At 41.9% G+C, this 19,819-nt stretch overlaps 1 protein-coding gene across 5 annotated transcripts in view; it reads right to left on the bottom strand.

Annotated features, from left to right (window-relative positions):
- LOC139810112 (kinesin-like protein KIF13A) overlaps positions 1–19,261 on the bottom strand; it is a 32,286-nt gene extending 13,025 nt beyond the window's left edge. For 3 of the 5 annotated variants that reach the window (XM_071773450.1, XM_071773448.1, XM_071773433.1), the window contains exons 1-18: positions 18,869–19,261; positions 14,179–14,266; positions 6,328–6,491; positions 5,142–5,410; positions 4,791–5,038; positions 4,593–4,710; positions 4,289–4,501; positions 3,923–4,180; positions 3,575–3,824; positions 3,301–3,443; positions 2,868–3,215; positions 2,386–2,562; positions 1,786–2,311; positions 1,435–1,659; positions 955–1,221; positions 660–842; positions 379–570; positions 19–312 (exon numbers count right to left, since the gene is read on the bottom strand). In XM_071773450.1, the coding sequence (XP_071629551.1) occupies positions 19–312; positions 379–570; positions 660–842; positions 955–1,221; positions 1,435–1,659; positions 1,786–2,311; positions 2,386–2,562; positions 2,868–3,215; positions 3,301–3,443; positions 3,575–3,824; positions 3,923–4,180; positions 4,289–4,501; positions 4,593–4,710; positions 4,791–5,038; positions 5,142–5,410; positions 6,328–6,491; positions 14,179–14,266; positions 18,869–18,923 (4,018 nt within the window). In that variant the 5' untranslated portion in view covers positions 18,924–19,261. The remainder of the gene's footprint in view (positions 1–18; positions 313–378; positions 571–659; positions 843–954; positions 1,222–1,434; positions 1,660–1,785; positions 2,312–2,385; positions 2,563–2,867; positions 3,216–3,300; positions 3,444–3,574; positions 3,825–3,922; positions 4,181–4,288; positions 4,502–4,592; positions 4,711–4,790; positions 5,039–5,141; positions 5,411–6,327; positions 6,492–14,178; positions 14,267–18,868) is intronic. The other 2 variants (XM_071773444.1, XM_071773437.1) reach the window with 2 other exon arrangements.
- Positions 19,262–19,819: the final 558 nt, after the last annotated feature.

The raw sequence follows: 19,819 nt of genomic DNA on the forward strand, positions 1-19,819 counted from the left end.
TTTTAATTAATAATTTACCTATATAAGTTTCTCCGTCGCATAAACTATTATCTTCCCCGCTGGCAGCAATTTGCGCCAAGCTCTCGCGATCTTCCAGCTCTTCGCTTGCCTTTGGTATGTTCGATACTACCTCGTAAGTGACGCCGGTTTGCGTCAAGCAGTCAGTTCGAACGATTCTCTTGAAAATTCTATCAGTAATGCTCTGCCTCTTGTATATGTTTAAAGCTAATCTTTTACGCAGCACAAGATCCATTGGTGCTGGATGCGACAAGCGAACGGTAGTCTTCAAGATCAGAAAAACTCTTTCATTCGCTAAAAACAAGGACGGCGCACGTTACAAATAGATTTGCTACTGGGTAAAATGTAAAGAATAATTACCATCGGTCACTCTATTGAGATGTACGTTGTCGTGTATACTAGAATCCCAAGCGGCAATGGCACATACGTCTTTTTCTAGATGTCGAATAATGGGCAGATTATAGAATTTGTTTCCATGTTCCTTAGGTAGGATCGAGTTCAATCCTGTCACCGATACTTCTTCTCCCGACTGATGCGTTGAGAGATCATCGGCTGTATAATATTTAGTCAAAGTAAACGCATTAATAAATCAAATAAAACGCACATTGATAACATACTAAAAAAAATTTTTTTTACAGTACCATTGAGATCAAGAAATAATACGGGAATATGTGGCTCCATCCCTGCAGGAGGAGTCCAGTCGGCAGGAGCACCGGGAATACCTGAACCCGCCGCGGGAACCAGAACGGCGTTCCGTTCCTCCGTGAGACTGACCCACTGATCCACAAGACTTTGTTCTCGCTCCATGTCTTGTTCCGTTTTGTCTATAAAGATGAGCAAACGGATGTAAGAGAGTACAGAAAAGACAAAGTGACAACAATTGTTAAATAGAACATTAATAGATCTTTCGTCGTTGAGACAATTTCGTTACATTACCTTGTTTATTGATGAGTTTCTGAATTTGTTGATCAAGGTATTGTCGTCTTCTCATTAGAGCATCACTCCACTTGTCTCTCAATATACTCAAGTCCTCATCTTGATAACTATCTAATGGAATTTGCAATCGGTTTCGTACTGATACACTCCCAACGGCTATATTTAATATCGATTGACAGATGATCGGTAAGGTTCCGGAATTTTGTACTGGTTTTACTCGAACTTGTATGCGACGTTGTTGGCCTTGCCGAAGTTGATAAATGCCACCTAAAAAAAAGAAAGAAAAAAGAAAGAAAAGGTGCCGATCATTTTAGTCCATACGCCAGGTCGATTGAGCATTTTTATCGAGGTGATGGCTTAAGTTAATGTTTTTTTTGTTTTTAATAAAAATGCTCAATCGACCTGGCGTATGGACTACTTAAAAGTAGATTAAACGCGTGATGTTTTTTCGAGAAACAAGTGTATTGCAATCATTCTCACCTGTGCACGTGTCTTGCTTCACTACAGCTTCAACAGGCGAATATTCTCCCTGCTCATTGAGCTCTTGTATCTCCACCCATAATTCAATTTTTCGCGTTAATTCGGACCACCGATCAGCGAGCGATCTAGCTTTTGCCAATTGTTGCTGTTCCACTTCCCATCCAGGTTTACTACGTGAGAAACCTGCGCTGCGATGGCCCCATACTTCTATACTCAATGCCCCTTCTAGTAAGTGAGAAAACACAATAAGCAAATATGAATAATATAATAACACAAGAGACACCGTATCACTACTCGCGTTAAAAAAAAAAAAAAAAAAAACGCACGGATAAAAGCGCAATAAATTCCTACCAGCGACATGTTCCATAAACTCTTCCGTAATGGGTATGGTAAAATCTCTTGTATCATCAAACTTAAATGCCAAGGAATCCCTCTGTCCAATGATGCAATTCGCGTTGGATAGCTCCGCGTTCACCATAGGCGGAACTACTATCGGTTCTGGGTGATTCCAAAACATGTATTGACAAAACACAAAATGACTTAACGAGAGTGGTAATCCGGTAGCTTGCTTTATCGTTACACGACAGGTAATGTGGCTAGATCCTCCGGAATAATCCTCCGTTTCGGAGGACGTCGAGTCCGCGGAAGACTCCGAAGCAGCCTCGCAAATCCGATCTTGAGGAAATTGCCCGGATATGCGACTTATTTCGACCTGCAATCGGCCAGCGACTTCTCCTTGCTGACTAATAATCGGAGTGTGATAATCTAACCGTACATCGTGCAATAACACTTCTAAGAAAATATTTGCAACTCCGATAAGATTGTGATTCTCTTGGGATTCGTAAAACGGATCTAGTGTTTTTCCTGGTATTTCGTCCTGTAACAAAATAATTTTGTAAGAAAGTAATTTCGCTGTTAAAAGGAAATATTTGAAAGATATAAAATATATACCCTAATCGCAGGTAATCGTTGACAATTGTGAGGATCTTTTCTTTCCTCGTACATGTCTCGCATATCGACTAATTTGTTTTCTAGCTTTTCCATGGACCAAACTTGACTTCCCATATTTGTCCTCTTCACTAAAATTGCGGGCTCACTGACAAACGCGCCTCGCTGAAAGAATACACTCTACATAACGAAGAGTGTGAAGAAATAAAAAAAAACATAAATTAACAAAAAATAAAAAGTAAAACATAAAAGAGAAAGAAAATTTAGGACAAATATAATGTACCATTAATATTAATTATAAAAATGCGGATATAAGTAAATGAATAAAAAGGCGAGAAACTTATACGTATAATAAATGACTAATTAAACATTAAACAATTATTACAAATCAGGTAGATTTTTGTAAATCGACAAACTTAAAAATTCTACATAAAACATGACAAAGGCACGATGTTGAAACAGTACACAATCTTTCATTATTTTACCTTCCTGTTCGGACTTAGATTATTCGGAGGAATTTGCAAGGTGACGCTAAATTTCGTCTGTTTGCCCATCTCCTCAGCTAGGACATTAGCTTCTTGTACCAATGAATTAGCCTTTAGTATATCCGTCTTCAATTGACCTAAACTGCGCTTGAACATCTCGTCTCGTTCCTGAGCCCATTTTTCAACTCGCATTTGCGTCGTTGGTGTGCAAGCCGGGAGCTTTCCACTTTGGCTACCTCTCAGAGGATCGTAAGGTACGTAAGGTGAATACGGCGTAGAGGGAGATAGTATATTGCGTAATTGTTGAAATTGTCGTTCATACTCCTGCCTCTGCTTCTCGAGCGCAACCTTTGAAACATGTGCGTAATTAGTGATTACGAAAGTATTATTTAATTACGAAAATGTAAAAATTAAAGCGATGCAAGACGTATACCTGCTTATCCTCTTCGTGCTGTTTCTCCAGTCTCGCTATAGCTCTCTGAATCGGATCGTTCGAAAGTTCGTTAAGCATGAGCTCTTCTCTTGCAAAGTTGTAGTCAATGTTTTGTGCGGGAGTTTGCGGCTCGCTGTTGATTGCTGCAGACAGCGCAACGACATAGGCGATACAGACGATACAGAGATGTATGTTACTCTCAATTTTACTCTCAATTACTTTGCGAAATTAATAGGTTTTATTTTGAAATCAATATAATCAAATCAAGTCGTACCTGTAGCACTTCTTGGACAGTTGACTCTGAAGAAATGATGATTTCCCCAAACGATTCTATCACCATGCTGTAGTAGAGTCTTGGTTACAACTTGCGTACCATTGACAAAACATCGAGCACCATTTAACGGTATCATGTACAGGCCTGATTCTTCTATCGTGATAACGCAGTGTTCCGGCAGAATACCCAAGCCGTGCAATTGAATATCCTGTTCCCTCTTGGCTGAACGGCCGCCTACAAGGGTCCTTTCCTGAAACACAGAGATATGCGACACAGAGACAGGTGATGCGAATGAGACATATGGCCTTGTACCTCCGGAGAGACACGGCCTATGTATATAGGGCGTACCTTGAGGTAATAAACCAATAATTCGTTCAAGCTTGGATCATCGTTCAAATTGACCAGATAGTATTTGCTCTTCTCTACTTGAATACCAGACGCTTGTACGCTTATTCCCATTTTTTCCAGAGCCTGCTGCCTCTCGTGTTGCAGTCTCTCGGTTTTCACTAGCTTCTCTTCCCACGTCTGTGACATTTCCTTCATTAATCGTTCCGATTCCGATAGTTTTTCCGTGATGTCTGTGCGTTGTTGGCCGACAATCGATCCCTGAGCATAATCGAAATCAATCATCGTAGCGTTATCGCGCGATCACTTTAACACGAGTAGCTATATGCTCGTACTAGATAGGTAACGCAATGAGGAAGGTTCTCTTACTGTGGCATGTAACAACATTTCCTTCAAGGTTTCAACCTCTTGTCTGAGTTCGCGAATAATTCTAGCATTCGGATCCTCGTTAACTACAGCATGATTGACTATCCTCTTTGCTCTGTCAGCATACCGGAGAGTCGACAGTGTTTCCTCGTAATTGTCGGCAGCCGGTGATATCGTGGCTACCATGACAGTTTTGCTATTGCCACCAAGATTATCCTAAAAGTTTCGACCGAAGGATATTTGACCGATAATCGACACGAGAGGATAACTTAAAGCGCCCTGTCGTGAAACGTGAAAGCTAATGTACCTTCAAGAGCCACGTGAGAACAGAATCTCTGTAGGGGACAAAATTGTCCTTCTTCTTGTTGCTGCCGGAATTTTGATCCGCCAACTTTGAAATGACTAGACCCAACGTCGTTAAAGACCTATAAATCAACGCTTATTACGCGTTTCTCAGATTTAAGCTAACGTAGGACAATTTCTACGAGTCTTAAAAGGTATTTACTTGTTAATATTGCTTCCTTCTTTAAGTCTATCACCCACTGCTCCGGTTTTCACAGCCCTTTCGCTCCCAGCTAAATCCACCAAACTCATCCGCGAGACCTTTTCCCCGCTGACTCCGCTCTTCGAATCCGTTAGAGTCTGCGTGAGAATCACCGAGAATACGGCATGCGAACGGGAGCTCTCGGAATTCATATTTGTCGCCGCGACTGTTCGCGATTTGTTGCCCTCCGCCATGAGGTTGTCGATCTCCTAGAGTTGAACGTTTCGTCAATAAATATGGATCGTTCGGATCTCGCATTTCTGCACAGATATGGAAATTGTTGATAGCAAGAGAAAGGAGAGGCGCGGTCACCTGAAAAGAAGTAACCGCCAGTTGGCTCAGCCCGTCCACGTAGGGCCCCAAGACATTGTGCTCTCGGACTTTGAGTGATTGCTTGTTTGGTTTCGGATCCAGGAGATCGTGCACTTTTTCATTATAGATCTCCATATACGAGACCTCGACCTTGTACGTGAGCTCGGAACTTTGTTGCTTCGCTATCATGTCAAAGAGATTGTCGCACAACCGTGGTATTATCCCTTTGTAGTCGCCACTGCCCATCATCGTGTAAGACTTTCCGGAGCCTGTAAGGGGAAGCCACGCATGCGAAAAACGACGTTAAATCCTGTATGGCACTTTAAATGATTTTAAATTTAAGTATTCACAATGTTTATCCGTTAAAAAATGAATCTTTAAACTTTATCCGGATGATATTTGAAGAATTGTGCGCGGGCATGTGGGTGTGCGCGTCGCGTCAAAAACTCATAGATAGTACATAGAACTTTCTATATACTTTCTCCCTTTTCTCGCATTTTTCTTTTTGCTAATATTCTATAAACACGCATGATATTTGCAATGTGCATATACGCGTTTACGTTCTATCGTGAAAAACAAATGTGTTTAGTGAGACGTTCTTCCGAAGTTTGACCAAGCATTTTATGTGGTTTGATATAAGTAAATTGATCCATCATATAAACGCGCGAAAAATAAAAATTGAAAGAAACAACGGATTAGATCCGATCGATTAGATATCTCTCACAACGGTGCTCGTGAGAAGCGTGAAGGTGAATTAAAAAAAAAATGCGCGATCTCTCATCTCTTTACACCGTTTCGTCCTCTTCGTCTCGTGTACGCTTGTATCATACGTATATGTAGATATGTATCATATATAGGCGCGGAGAGTTTATTGTTATCCGTGGTGTCTTGTTCTGCTTCGTGTGCGTGTGTGGGTGTGTGGGTCAATGTCTTGCCCCGCAGAAAATCAAGCGTACAGTCGCTTCGCGGTGACGAGCGAACCGATTAATCGCGTCATTTGCCACGTTACACATCCGTTGATGTTCCGCTCATTAACTATCGCATCCTTTCTAACACACGTTAACGTCTCAGGCGTCTCTTCACGCGGATTTAAAGATCTGATTTGTATTGTCCGTATCACGGACAATAGCTAAACGAAATTAATCAACAGTTACAAAGTGTGTAACTGTTGCAATTGATGTCATACCGGTTTGTCCGTAGGCGAATATGCAGGCGTTGTAACCCTGAAACGCATTGTCCAATATATCACGACCCAGGGCGTCGAAAACGATATCTTGACTCGCAAAATTGTCCACTCCAGGATCCAGGGAATAAAAGCAGTGATCGAAAGCGAAAGTCTTCGGCTTGTTCCTACAACATCGATAGAAAATAATGATCTTATATGTAATTGTATATATATGTACGTAGAATCAATAAGAATGCCATGATTGCCATGAATCACAATAGGTTACAAGTCGAAATCGTACGCGTCTGTATGTCAGGAATACGTCACGTGGAATACGTTACTGTTTATCAATCTCAACAGTTCTCTCGTCTCGAAAAATCTCATCATAGACGCTAGCAGTACATTACTGTCCCGGTGTCCGATTCTCGGCTACATTTCGATTTGAGTTGACTAATAGCGAAATCTCGAAAAAGGAAAGAAAACGTAACAGCATTTCTTGTCGATCTGGTGATATGTGTAAGTGATAAGTTATCGAAAAGTGACAGAAATATATACATCTAGAATCTAGAATCTAAATATTCGCAAAAATACACGACCGGTCACATTATATATTATATATACACTTCGTAATATTAGGTATATTGTTTATTCTCTAATAAATATGCATCGAGAGATCGTAGCGTTGAAACTGTTGCAACTGCGAGACTGCGACTGGCAGCAAAGTTGAAAGAGCCGCTCGTTGTACTAACAACACGTTACTAACAAATCCAATCTAATTCATTGCTGCACGCGCCTACTCGTCGCGTGAGACTCGTTATCCGTTCTTACATATAACGAAAACGAAGAGATAGCGATCATTTTGATCCTCGAAGTCGATTGGATCCTCGCATCTTATTCGACTGTCGGTTTTGCCCGTAGCCGTGGGCAGAGTGTTAAGTACAGGGAAACGTTTTATACCTTCTACTTGGTGTACCGAGAGACGCGATACGTCCTGCCGGTACTAACAATAAAACGCCGCGGAAAGCGTGCGGAATCGCAGATCGCAGCCAGTTACGTGCCTTGGAAAAAATGTCAAAAGGCAATACAATCAGAGTCACGAGTACCTTGGCGCGCAGCGTGCGCGCACGCGAGCCGTAGTAGTCAAGTCAAAGACTTTGACTTTCATCGATCGTATTTAGCTCCATTTTCACTCAACGACGATCGATAGATGACGATATTCCGTCTCTTCTATATACGCAGCGCTCGAGTACCGCGGGTAAAGTATAGTAGGGCGAGGGTATATCCGCATGGCATAATACTCGGGTTATCACACGTTCCCGAACAATGCAAAACCAAGGGCAAACGCGCCATTGCGCCATTGTCAGTGAAACAATGTGAAAATAATGCCTCCAATGTTCCATATATTTGATTGCGTCGCACGCGATCGATCGTTACCCTTAGTTAGTTCTTATCAAACTAAGATACGTGAAAACCATCATAGGTGAACGATAAATCTTGCCACGCTGCACTCGTGAAATCATTGAACGTGTGCTCGAAATAATTTCGTATTGTTATTATCTACTCTATCTTTAGGCCGCGTTCGGAAACGACGAGTTTTATGATTTACTATTGTATACCGAATTAAAGATCAGAAAACGTTATTCCTGTATTATCGAAGATCAGAGATGTTCTCACGCACACGCACACACCGATTTCATGTTCGAAATTAATTAAACTATGTTCTATATCGAACGCTCGATCTGTAGAAATCTCGAAAGTCTTTTCTATTGCGCGTACGCAGGTGATTCTAAGAATCTAAGAAATTCAACCCTATCTCTCAATACAAAGATCTTTTTTATTATATAGTCGACATGAATAAAAGTTGTCTAAAGGATTGCCTACGATCGATTGTCGAAAGGCAAGATATTTGCGTTATATCTCGCAAGATACACTTTTAATTTTGAACACGGTACGTCGCCGACGCTTGATCTCTTTCTCGTTTTAATCTCACGGCGTTCATCATCTTTTTATTTGTATTTCCGTATTACGTATATCGACGTGTCATTAACGTTCGCTTCTCGTAATCGGCATCTCTTTTCGCGCAAGTAATGTAGCCATGGGGAAAAAAAACGGCGCGAAAAGAGAATAAAAATGATGAAAGATGCGCGAAGGAAGATCTCGATGGGGCTTGTATCCTCTTTATGAAAGAAAAAGACTCGTGCCGTCCTTTGTTAGCGAATTCAACCGCTCATCATTACCCACCGCGAATTTCCTCGGTGCCCAAGCCGTACAATTAGTCGGCCGGGATGGGGACGCATTCAGCGTCAAGAATTCGGCCGTTTTCCAAGCTGAAAGACTTTCTCGACTTTACGAACCAGAGAGAAACGAAAATAACTCGGTCTAACCGCGCGCCGCGCGGTAGAATTCGCCCAAACGCTTGGCATTCTCGAAACTGCATTTGCAACTCAGACCAAGCAGTATCGCAACGCAGTCCGATACAATTAAAGTTGCAACAATATCCTAGGACGTCCTAGGTCCTAGGTATATGTTGCATCGATTTGTACCGGACAATGGCTTTTATCCAATTGATTCATGTATACATATATGTTACCTATACGGACGTTTCCAATGTGCGATTCGTATTCGTAATCATTTTGTTTCGTAGGGAATGCCTACGTCGCGTCGAAGTAAATCGATTTCAATTATGTCGATATACGATGTACGGTACCGACTACCGGCTATCGACAAAAGCCGTAATCGTAATCGTAATCGTAATCGAACTAGCAAAGCCTTGTAAAACTGGACGAGGACGTATCCTCTTTTTGCTTTGTCGCGTTCACTAATGTATGAAAGTAGATCGAGCGTGACCGATCCAATCCGACGAAAAGCTCGCACGACAATTTCCCATTTTTTGCTCGCGTCGCGATAATTAGCGCGCATCCGCGAACACACCTGCGTGTGGACGACAACCCGTTGCGCAACAACCAAGGTAACGCGTATACAGATTTCCTGACCTATATTCCCACCGCGTGTCTCATCGCGCAGCGCGACGAGTCTTTACGGCCACTGGAAATCAAGACTTAATTCCATTAGATTTAAATTTTCAGAAAATTGCATTGACATTTATAAGCGCGATAAAAGCGTCTTCTGCACGTAAGGGCACGAGGGCTCGAAGCTCGAATGTATGTACAAGTCAACGACAAAAAGCCTGGCTTTATCCTGATGTCACTTGAATATTTTTGCCATTATTTGCCGCAACGCAACGATGCGTTGCGCTGCGCGACTCGCCTATAAGACATATATGTGATGGACTGAGGGACACGCTCGCGGATATCTGGTAATGGAATTTGAGAACCGAGCAAAATCAAGCGTCAAGTATGCGCGAAACTCATAATTATTCGGCATACACGCGTACAACGTGCCGTTTCATCCGAACCGTCTATTGTCTATTATTACTCTTATATTGTTAGCGTTTAGCGTTTAGCGTAACGGAAGCTGGTCACGCATGAGATGCAGGGCGTGCGTCGATCGTCGATATACAAGTTGATTTCTTCGAGAGAAAATAGAGAAAAGACAACGGAAGAAGAGCGCGTAACAAAGTCATCGTGATCATCGCGTTGTTTTCGAATAACTGTAGTGAAAAAACTGAGGATATCACACGTGATTGCGATATATGCGGGTTAATTGCTAATTGCGCGGTATTGTCTATTGCGGTGCTGTAAACGCGAATTATTTTGAAAATAATTACGTTAAAATATAAAAAAAAAATGGAAATTGTACCGAGTATAGAATATCATATATTACGACATATTAATAACGAGAGATGTCATTAATATTGCTGATCCTGCGGTCCAAAGTTTACTTTTAATTCATAATCAATATATCGATAACGAATTGCTATATATAAGTACTTGTTTCTCGTTTCAATATTACTCATGCTGATTAAGAGGTACCATCTACACATCTGTATTTTTAAAAAGCTCTATTAGGAAAACAAAGTGTGAGATAGCGTCAAAAAAATCAACAGAAAAAGAAAAAAAAAGATATAACGGATCCTGAACATTAATTGTCTCATTGTCTGCATGTATGTGTGAATGTGTGAATGTCATTAAATAATTGAATCGGCATGTTATAGATTAATCGATTTATTACACTACAACTACAGCAATAATTTGTATAATTTTCCGCGTTATTTTGTATGGTTGATATTCCTACAATATTAGAGCATAGAGTCTAATACAGCTTCGAAATAACATTATAGTTGGAGCGTTCTTACCAGGCTATAATCCTATCCGCATATAAAAGCAGGTGTTTAATACGTTCCAAATGGATAGATACGCAAGGACGAAAGACGAGGCGAAGACCTTCGTGCGATAGTGATCCCATTGTTCATGCACATTGACGTTGGCGAAGAAATCTTTAATGTCGCTCAAATAACCCATTTATACAAGTGGGACGTCACGAATGTACGATGACCTCGTTATTCCGCACTTGATACTTGTATCGGTGATAGTAGATGTATCATTAATATAGAGAATTTAATTGTGGAATCGAGGAAAAGGAGGAAAAGGAATGGAGACGAATGAGAACCCAAGTATGGACGAAATCAAGAAGATGATCCCATATAGGAATATGGGAAAGGAAAAAGAATAAAGTGTGCGATAGAGAAGCTGCATAAGCATGTCGGATAATATACTATTACTTTTCCAACTGCCATACCGAGTAAAGCTTGCTCTACTCTTCAAGATATATATATCCATTTCTCGCAATACTTGACACGCGTGTTAAGTGCGCGAGGCAAAACTCGCTAGTCTTCTCTCGAATGTATGGCACCAGCCTGTCCTCGGCTCTCGAGATGGAGAGCCGAGGATCGATCGCGTCTCGTGCCTCGTATCTCTCTCGATATGTTAATGAGTCATTTCACGTCTGATTGTCGACCGATTGAAATGATTTGGTATAGCCGATACTCGGAAAGTAATGAGCACTTGTGCGAGCAAAACAGTGCGCTCTCTTTTCTTTTAAAATTTCCTTCCGTGTAAACTTTCTATAAACTTGTGAATCTGCTTTCGATACTTGGATCAAACTCGAAATTAATTTAATTTAATTTGATTTGATTTGACGAACACTTGCAATGAAAGAAAGAAGGTGTATGTAGAAACACAGATAGCAACGAATAGATAGAGAGAATTCCTAAAAAACAAAGAGGTTAACGATCATTATGAGCGAGAGCATGCAAATGCAAGAGCATGCAAGAGCATGCAAGATAGCTCAAGTGAGAAGAATCAAGACGGATGTAAAGCATCGAAAACCGATTCGTTGGCACGAATCCACGGCATCCACGCGTGTTTATCGCAGGGACATGCAGCTGTGTGACAAACGAATCGCAGACGCGTTTCACAGCGGTTTCGGCGATTCTCGAGGATACTTTACGGCTCCCGAGAGTCTCCCGAGAGTCTCGCGGAGCAATAAAAGCGACGTTATTGGTTTGATATGATACGGCCATTATCGCGCACATCCTAACGTACAATCGCGTATCACGTGTAACGAAATTTAAGGGCATAAAAAAGAAAGGGTATTGAATTGAGAAAGATATTGAATTGAATCTCGTAATTTTTGACGTAGAATGTAGATAATAAATACTTTTTATCATTTTCTTTCATGACGATTCAGATTCAGTAATGATTCAACCAACCAAATGACACACCCTCCTAAATCTAAGATATCTAAATAGATAAAAAGTTAATAATTAACAGGATGGGATTATTTATGTAAAATGGCTGAAAAAAATAAATATCTGCAGTTTTCGATAATTTTATAATTTGATAATATTCACGTTGTGATAACTAAAGGTAGGTAGTTGAAATGTAGATTGTAAGGAATAAAGAACTCGGGGATCGTACGTTCGTACGTTGATGTGAGAAACGAGGGAGAAGATAATCTCATCGCGTAAAAACCAACGCCGTTCTTTCGGCATTGTAGGATGCAACGGATACACAGGAGATGAAATACATTTGATTGGGAAAGTTTATCCCGTATTTAAGAATTTGTACGGATAACACGATGTATCCCCTTATCGCGAGATATTTATTTCAGAAATAACAATACATTATAACGTATAATTACGAATATTACGATATACGATACGATGCCCTTATCGCTGGTATACATTTCGCGCGCGTACACTTTCTTTCATGTCGATAATTATACTGGAATTATAATTATACGAAATTAGTCACTCACGACGAATCGTTTCAATAAAACCTATATAGTTAACTAGACGGTACTTCATTGCGTGCATTCTTGATATGCGTGATAGCAACTCGATAATTTCCATATAAACCGAGGACACTCATAACTCGTGTAAAAAAAGCCGTTGAACACAAGTGAATCTATTGCAATTAAATAAATAATTTGCCAAATGTACTCTCCATAAAAAATCAAAAGTATTGAAAGATTTTTTTCAACAGAGTCATGTATGTTCACACACACACACACACGTATGTTCTCTCCCCCACCCACCTTTCCCCTCTCCCTCTCTTTCTTTCCCTATCGCATAAACCATGTCGCGTACCTAAACCAATAAAATTTTCATTCCTCATTGATGTCTCATTTCTACGCTTCCACATTTCAATCTACGTGCAAAATTGACACGATTGATACATATGTACATATATATATATACACATGTGGAGGAATAGAATAGAATCTTATCGATATACGCGCGCAATTAGGATCAATAGGATCGTTCGTGTATAGGCGACATAGGCGTATACCTATCATCAGATGTACGCCGCGACCTTTCATCGATTCAACTGCACGTGCGTAATTCGCGCATGTAACGTCGTTACATCTGCACCTGAAGCAGAGAAGGAATAAAAATCCGCGTATAGAGAATAAAAGCCGCGAGTTTTCCCTACATATAAGACGATATCGCTATCACTATCGCTATCGCCATCGCGAGTCATCGCGTCATAAAAATAGCGTGACATTTCATCGATCGTGTAACATACTCGTAAAAACGTCGCGACTGTGCCAACACGAAACAACGCGAAAATAGATTTTTGCGAATTTCGACCGTTCGTTCAGCCATATCCTACGCATGAGGGTCTCTCTCGGGGTACATTTCTACTCTAAGATAATACCATACTAAACAGACTGACCGACCGACGTGACCGTGACGCGCAGGCCGCAGATTAATCCCCTGCATATCGAATATGCATCATGAACAGCGTATTATTGTATTATTATTAATCATTAAATATATGTCGTATACACTTTTTACCTGAATGCGTACATTGAGATTCGAGTTTTACGACTTTTACGTATCGTGAAAATACCAAGGACGTGAAATAGTTGCACAAAAATATCTGGTAAACGAATGAAAGAACCGACGAAAGACACAGCGATTCGGATTTATTTTACGCGATGCCATTCAAACTGTAATATCGTATCCAATCGCCGCGCCGCGCAGCGCAGTGCCCAGGAGACGACAGTATTATCTACGAAACATATATGATAAGAACGTGTGCTTTAATTATCTGGCGCGAACACGCTTTCGATGTTAGATGTTATCAATTGGTGCGCGGCGTTAGCACTTTTGAAGCAAATCTTTTTCCGTCAAATATGTACTTTCTTTACAAAATATCATTACTTATATATGCTACGCTGCTCGTTCAATCGGATATATACATATCGCTTCGACACGTCCGCGGCGCTGTGCATCAGAGATAAAATGTCATGCAGAAATCAAAGTCTGCGTAGACAATATGCGCTGCATTTTGTCGGGACAGATGGTGAGAGGAGAATGCCCTATGCCCTATGTCCTGTGACAGACTACGGTGAGTCTGAAAACGTCATCAGAGCAAGTAAGCGGAAAGATCGAAAATTGCTCACCGATCGATCTTGTCCATCGTGGTGGGATGATGCAAGATGGTTTGCTGCCCCGTCATCTCGACGACACATTGCGTACAGAGTTCCAGCTCTGTAACGAGAGAAAAAAAATATATATCAATCGGGATAAACGATTTAGGTCGCTGTTAACTGAAAAATAACTTGCTTGCGTTATCTCTTTCTGTACCTTGGATCAAATCAACACGGTTTAAATATGAAGGGTACAAGGGAAAAACGATCAATGTCCATCCGGAGTATAAAACGATTTCGAGAAAAACACAATTTTTTAAGTTTTAAGACATCAGATATCTTAGGAAGTTATTGAAAATTTCCTCAGCACGGCACATCTTTCGGCCTTATATTTCCAACGAATTGTAACTATTCTTGATTAAAACAGATAAAAATTATTCAAATTTGAATAATTCTTTGAAAATATATCACAAGATAGCACGATCAGATCAATTTCGATAAAAAGTAGATTTTGATCTTCGTTTTTCCCCTGTTTTTTTACTCTTTACATATTTCTTCATTCTTTTAACACTTGGAGTGCCAAGCTAATTAAACCGGATAAATATCTCATATATTATCTTAATATATATTTCATTGCTTCGTTTAATGTCTCAATATAATTTATATTATTTCTTTATATATAATCATGTCTTAAATATTTAGTAAAATTATTCTTAATCGGGTAGATAAGATCCCCGATTCACTCACAAATGGATGAGTGATGACGGGGTCTTTGCGGAAATTTACGCGTCATATCCAGACATGGCTGACATGGCTGACTCAAAGTGTTAATCATTGGTAAAATATATATTCAGAACTGCACGAGAACTTGTTTAAAATAATTAAAACTATTTAGAATCGATCACAGCACCTCACCTTCGTTCTCACTTATATAAAGACGACTTCTTTCGAGCGTTTTAAAAATCATAAAAAAATTTTAAAAAATATATTTATCGTCATAACTTTTTCTATAGAAGAGTGTGTCACGTAGAATTGTAAATCTTTCAAAATCTACCAATGAATGTTACAAAAGAATTCCCGTGGGATAGAGTGCACTCATGTGGCGTCTCAGTTTGTCCGGAGGTATTTTTGGTGCTTTTATGACTAAAACTATTAAAAATAAAGCCAGCACTCTCGATACTTGATGAATTTTCAAAATGAGTATCCACAGCTTAACACATTGTTAAAAAATTATTTAAAAATTCGATCGAATTAATCAAGATTTTATTAAACCCCACACAGCTGGGATTTGCGCAACTTTTAATCAACTCATAAGTCTCATAACTGTAGAACGTGTCGTAACGCATACGTAACGATACCCATCGCAATGAAACGATCGCTCAACAGTTTACTACGTTTTGATAATAAAATGAGATAAAAAAGGATAATAAAAATCCATCAAAAAACGATAATGTCGGTAAATCATACGGTGGCAGGATCCCCTTAACTCGACACGTGAAAAAGACACGGGGAAATGTGTGAAAAGAAAATATTAGAAACACGTATTTGTACATCTTAAACCTTCAGTCTTGAGAATTCGCCAAGTCGACATCGACAGTTGTTCGTTGAATATGCAGCCGACAGATATCGCCAAAATGCAAATTGCAAAATGCAAAGAATGGAAAAATCGCGAAATTGAAATGAAAAAATTATGTGACGATAAATGACTAGACCTTTCACTTTCGCGCACAGACGTAAAAGTTAATTTTTTTACCACGATCTTTCTCATTTGCTCATCTAAATCACGAACTCTAGGTGTGTGCCGTCTGGGTTTATCTATTATATTATAACAGTCATTTACAATGATGAACATATCTTGTTCGGCCGATTGTTCGACAATAGAAGGAAAATGAGTTACGTGAGTTATGTGAGGAGTATCGTAATAAAAAAAATTTCAAATTAGACAGTATTTTCAAATTTACAAGTTATGAAGCTGTATGAAGCTGAAATAACGAAAGCGCAGTGATCTCTTGTTTCTCTCATCAAAATAGTCTAATCGGGTCAGTTTACTCTAGAGACCGTTTCTCCTCTGTGCAAGTGTGCACTTTCTCTCCAATGAATTTCTTGTTCTTGTGCTCGCCACTTGACGTCCAATGTGCTGCACCATTTATCTTTCGCGACTCGCGGGACCAATCCATTTTTGACGATATATCGAAGAACGATCTGTCGAAGCAGTCGAAGGATTAACAGGACCAAGCCAAGGCCAAGAATCAGATCAATCAGATTAATTACGTTCGCGCGCAACCTTTGCGCTACCTCGACGATTGAATATGAAATCGTTAAAGCCGAGGCGGTAGGCGGTAGGCGGTATAGGAGTAGAAGGCAGGGAAATGACCGCGACGGTAACTCTACGATCGTCGATCGGTTAAGAAAGGGGATGATGACTCATAAAAGTAGGTAGAAAGCAAATGGCACGAGCTTCTTTGTACGCCGCGCCGCGACGTAGCGTCACGTAGCGTCACGTAGCGCTTGTTACATGCTGTAACAAGTACATCGAACGCGTCGCGTCGATTCAAGAAAGTCAAGAGTACGCGATGATAGAGAGAGTGCAATGCCAATCCAAGGCGGGTGCAAGTTTGATTATTGGCTAGATATTAATTAACATGCATCATTCGAATACTTTATTGGGGATACCTCGGCGTTAATAATGTGCTTTATGCTTTACGAAGCTATTCTCAAGACTTATCATCCGCGTGAATTGGCGAAAATCTATGACACGTTAACTTGTTGTTGACAAATTATTATTCGTCGTAATTGCGATGCAAATCAAGACGCGTCGCGGCGTCGCGAAGACGATTTGCGATCGAAAGTGCACCGCATCGCCGCATTACCGCATGCCCGACACTTTCTAGAAATACTACGTATATATACTCTAAATATTTTTTACGCGCGTCATCCCGACAGGGACAGCTTTCGACTTGGACGTTATTTTTTCAATTCAACGTATTTAAAAGTAGTTGGACGAAAAGTAGGTAGCGGTAAGGTAAGAGGTTGCTATTTACGCAACCTACAACCTTATCGAGTTATCGTAATTTACAAATAACCGTAGGAAAGAGGAAAGAGGGGAGAGGCTTTGATTGGAAAGATTGGAAATTTTTGAATTGGTGGCTCGCGATTGAGCTCGATGACAAGAGAAGAGATTGGGCAGATAACGACACGAGTCTGGCGAGAAATAACGAGAAGCATATATACCCGCTGGCTACACCGCCGCGCCGCACCGACACCGCGTCGGCGTCGTGTGAATTAAATCTTACGAGCGCGAAAGTTTGGTGATTAACGCGCGGAAAAGAGAGGGAAAATTACGCAACCTTATCGTAGAGAATCGCGTTACTCCGTTTTCGCTCCTCGTCACGTTCGCTTCGTTAATTAAAGTCAGCGCTAAAAACTCGACGGGCGCGCGCAGGCAGAGAGGCAGGTGACAGGATGACGCCAGCGTCATTATTCCGGATGGATAATAATGATTAATGAAGTAACGTGTGACACATGAATATCATCAAGAGCCGATCAACGATGAACGCGTGTAAAAATTCAAAGAGCGAATCTGACAATGAATCGAACATCCGCGATGTTGTCGCACACGCGGAAGCGCGAGATAGTTTAACAATTGGAAAATGGTCTTGTCTCGTTCTCCGATCCTCGATCCCAAAGACATCCCAGGGATTACGCGTTTCCCCGACCCCGATCGATATTCCAAGGTCATCGGACTAATGTCACTCGAGCGTGACGTTTTACTCCTTACTCGGTTGCGCGCGACAAAGCTCTCTCGCGCTTTGTCACGCACTTGACGCCTCGCTCCGTCTTGAGTGTCTTGGTCGGCGGCACTGCAGAGACTGCAGGGTCTTTCGCCTTTATTCTAAATCTAAACTGTCATCTACCAACGAAAGGCATTTTTCACCCGCTCGAAATAATCGTGTCGCACGTCGGGAGGATAAGATAATTGGCGAATCTCGAGAAACTTGCAACTGCCGTTCGGACCTTCGGACCTTCGGAGTTTCGAACTCGACTAACTTGTCTAATATATATATTTTCTACGCAACACACCAACACAGTGGTGCAGAACGATTTTCGTCCCGGATTGCCCGATGCCCGATGTCCGACTTCCATTTCGCCTTGTTAGTCACTAATTCTAAGGCGAAATGGAAGAGTCAGTCAGGTGCGTTTAGCGTTTAGCGTTTAGCGTTTAGCGACAAGTGTATAGCTCCGTTATGGCTGGCGCGAAGAGCCCGCGAATCTCGTGAACATCGAGCATCATTTCAACATTTTGCGACTCGGCGACGATGGTCCTTGAGCCTGCCTCGCAACTCGCAACTCGCAACACGATACCCCGCTGGAGCGCGCGTCATCGTAATCGGCCGAGACTCGATAAAACGATAACGCGCGCGCGCGCGCGCGCGCGAGAGAGAGAGAGAGAAAGAAAGAGAAAGAGAGAGTGGCAACGCGGATCGAGCGGAGCGGAAACCCTGTGCGCCTGTCAAGAGACCTGTCCATTGAGCTCCGTTGAGCTATCGGGCCATTCGAACTCTGCGACATAGAACCGAGGGTTAATTGCATTTTTTTCGTGGAGGGTCTTTGGCCATGTTCGATCCCCGAAATGAAATCGCGTGGCGCGAGGCGAGGCGAGGCGGGGCAAAGCTCCGTTGGAGGCAGAGGCAGAGGCGCAGCAGGGACGTCAAGAGATACGTACCTCTGCGATTAAACGGCCGGACCCGTACGGCAACCTTTATTTTATCCGTAGCCATGACTTTTGCACACACCGGTACGCGCGCACTCGCGTATCACTGTCACCCGCGATCCGCGAAAAACCGTCCGGCGCGCGATTACGCCTGCACCTGATTACGTCTACTCTCGCACGCGTCGCACATTATTCTCCGCTACATTATTCTCAACCCGACCCGCGAACCTGTCATCTTTCGAACGACACTGCGTCTGACTGCGTCTACCGTCTACCCCGAGCCACCCGTGACACACTTCGCCATATTGCTTAAAGTCCCTCGTCAGCCGTCAGCGCTGAGAGCGCAGCGCGCTGGACAACCAGACAAAACGACGGTCATCCCATCCAGGCCGCCGCTATCGAGGCTATCGAATATCGAATGATAGTGTTTTCGAGAATCGCCGTTAGGAACGCTCCACACGCTCGTGTATGACTCGTATCTCTATCGTCGCCCGTCGGCGTCGTCGTGATCGGACTAAAGTCACTATACACCGATTTCTCTGGATCAGCCAATAATGGGCGCGTTCAGCAGACCAAGCCGCTGAGTAGCAGTCGAACGTGATTGGCTCCTACTTTTAGAACCAACCAATCAACGCAGAGTGTTGATAAGACGAACTCAACAGTTGTGTCTGCTGAACGCGGCCAGAGAGAAACCTGGGGCCGTATTCCGTTCCGCTAAAATCCGCTTACCGACAATTGTCGGTGTCGTTGCGCAGGTTTTTCATATCGTGTAAAAGCTGCGCAACGACACTTATCGAACCGACAGTTGTCGGTAGGCAGGAACGGAATACGGGCCCTGAGAGAGGCCATCCCGGCCTTTTTCGTGTGTTGCTGTGTTGCATTTTCCGACGCGCCGCCTGAGAAAGTGCAACTCAACTACGTCGTATCGCTCGGTAATCGCACATGGTTTGCGTCCGTGCTTTC

Source organism: Temnothorax longispinosus, chromosome 1 (genome assembly GCF_030848805.1).
Source record: "Temnothorax longispinosus isolate EJ_2023e chromosome 1, Tlon_JGU_v1, whole genome shotgun sequence".
NCBI classification, from domain to species: Eukaryota; Metazoa; Arthropoda; class Insecta; order Hymenoptera; family Formicidae; genus Temnothorax; species Temnothorax longispinosus.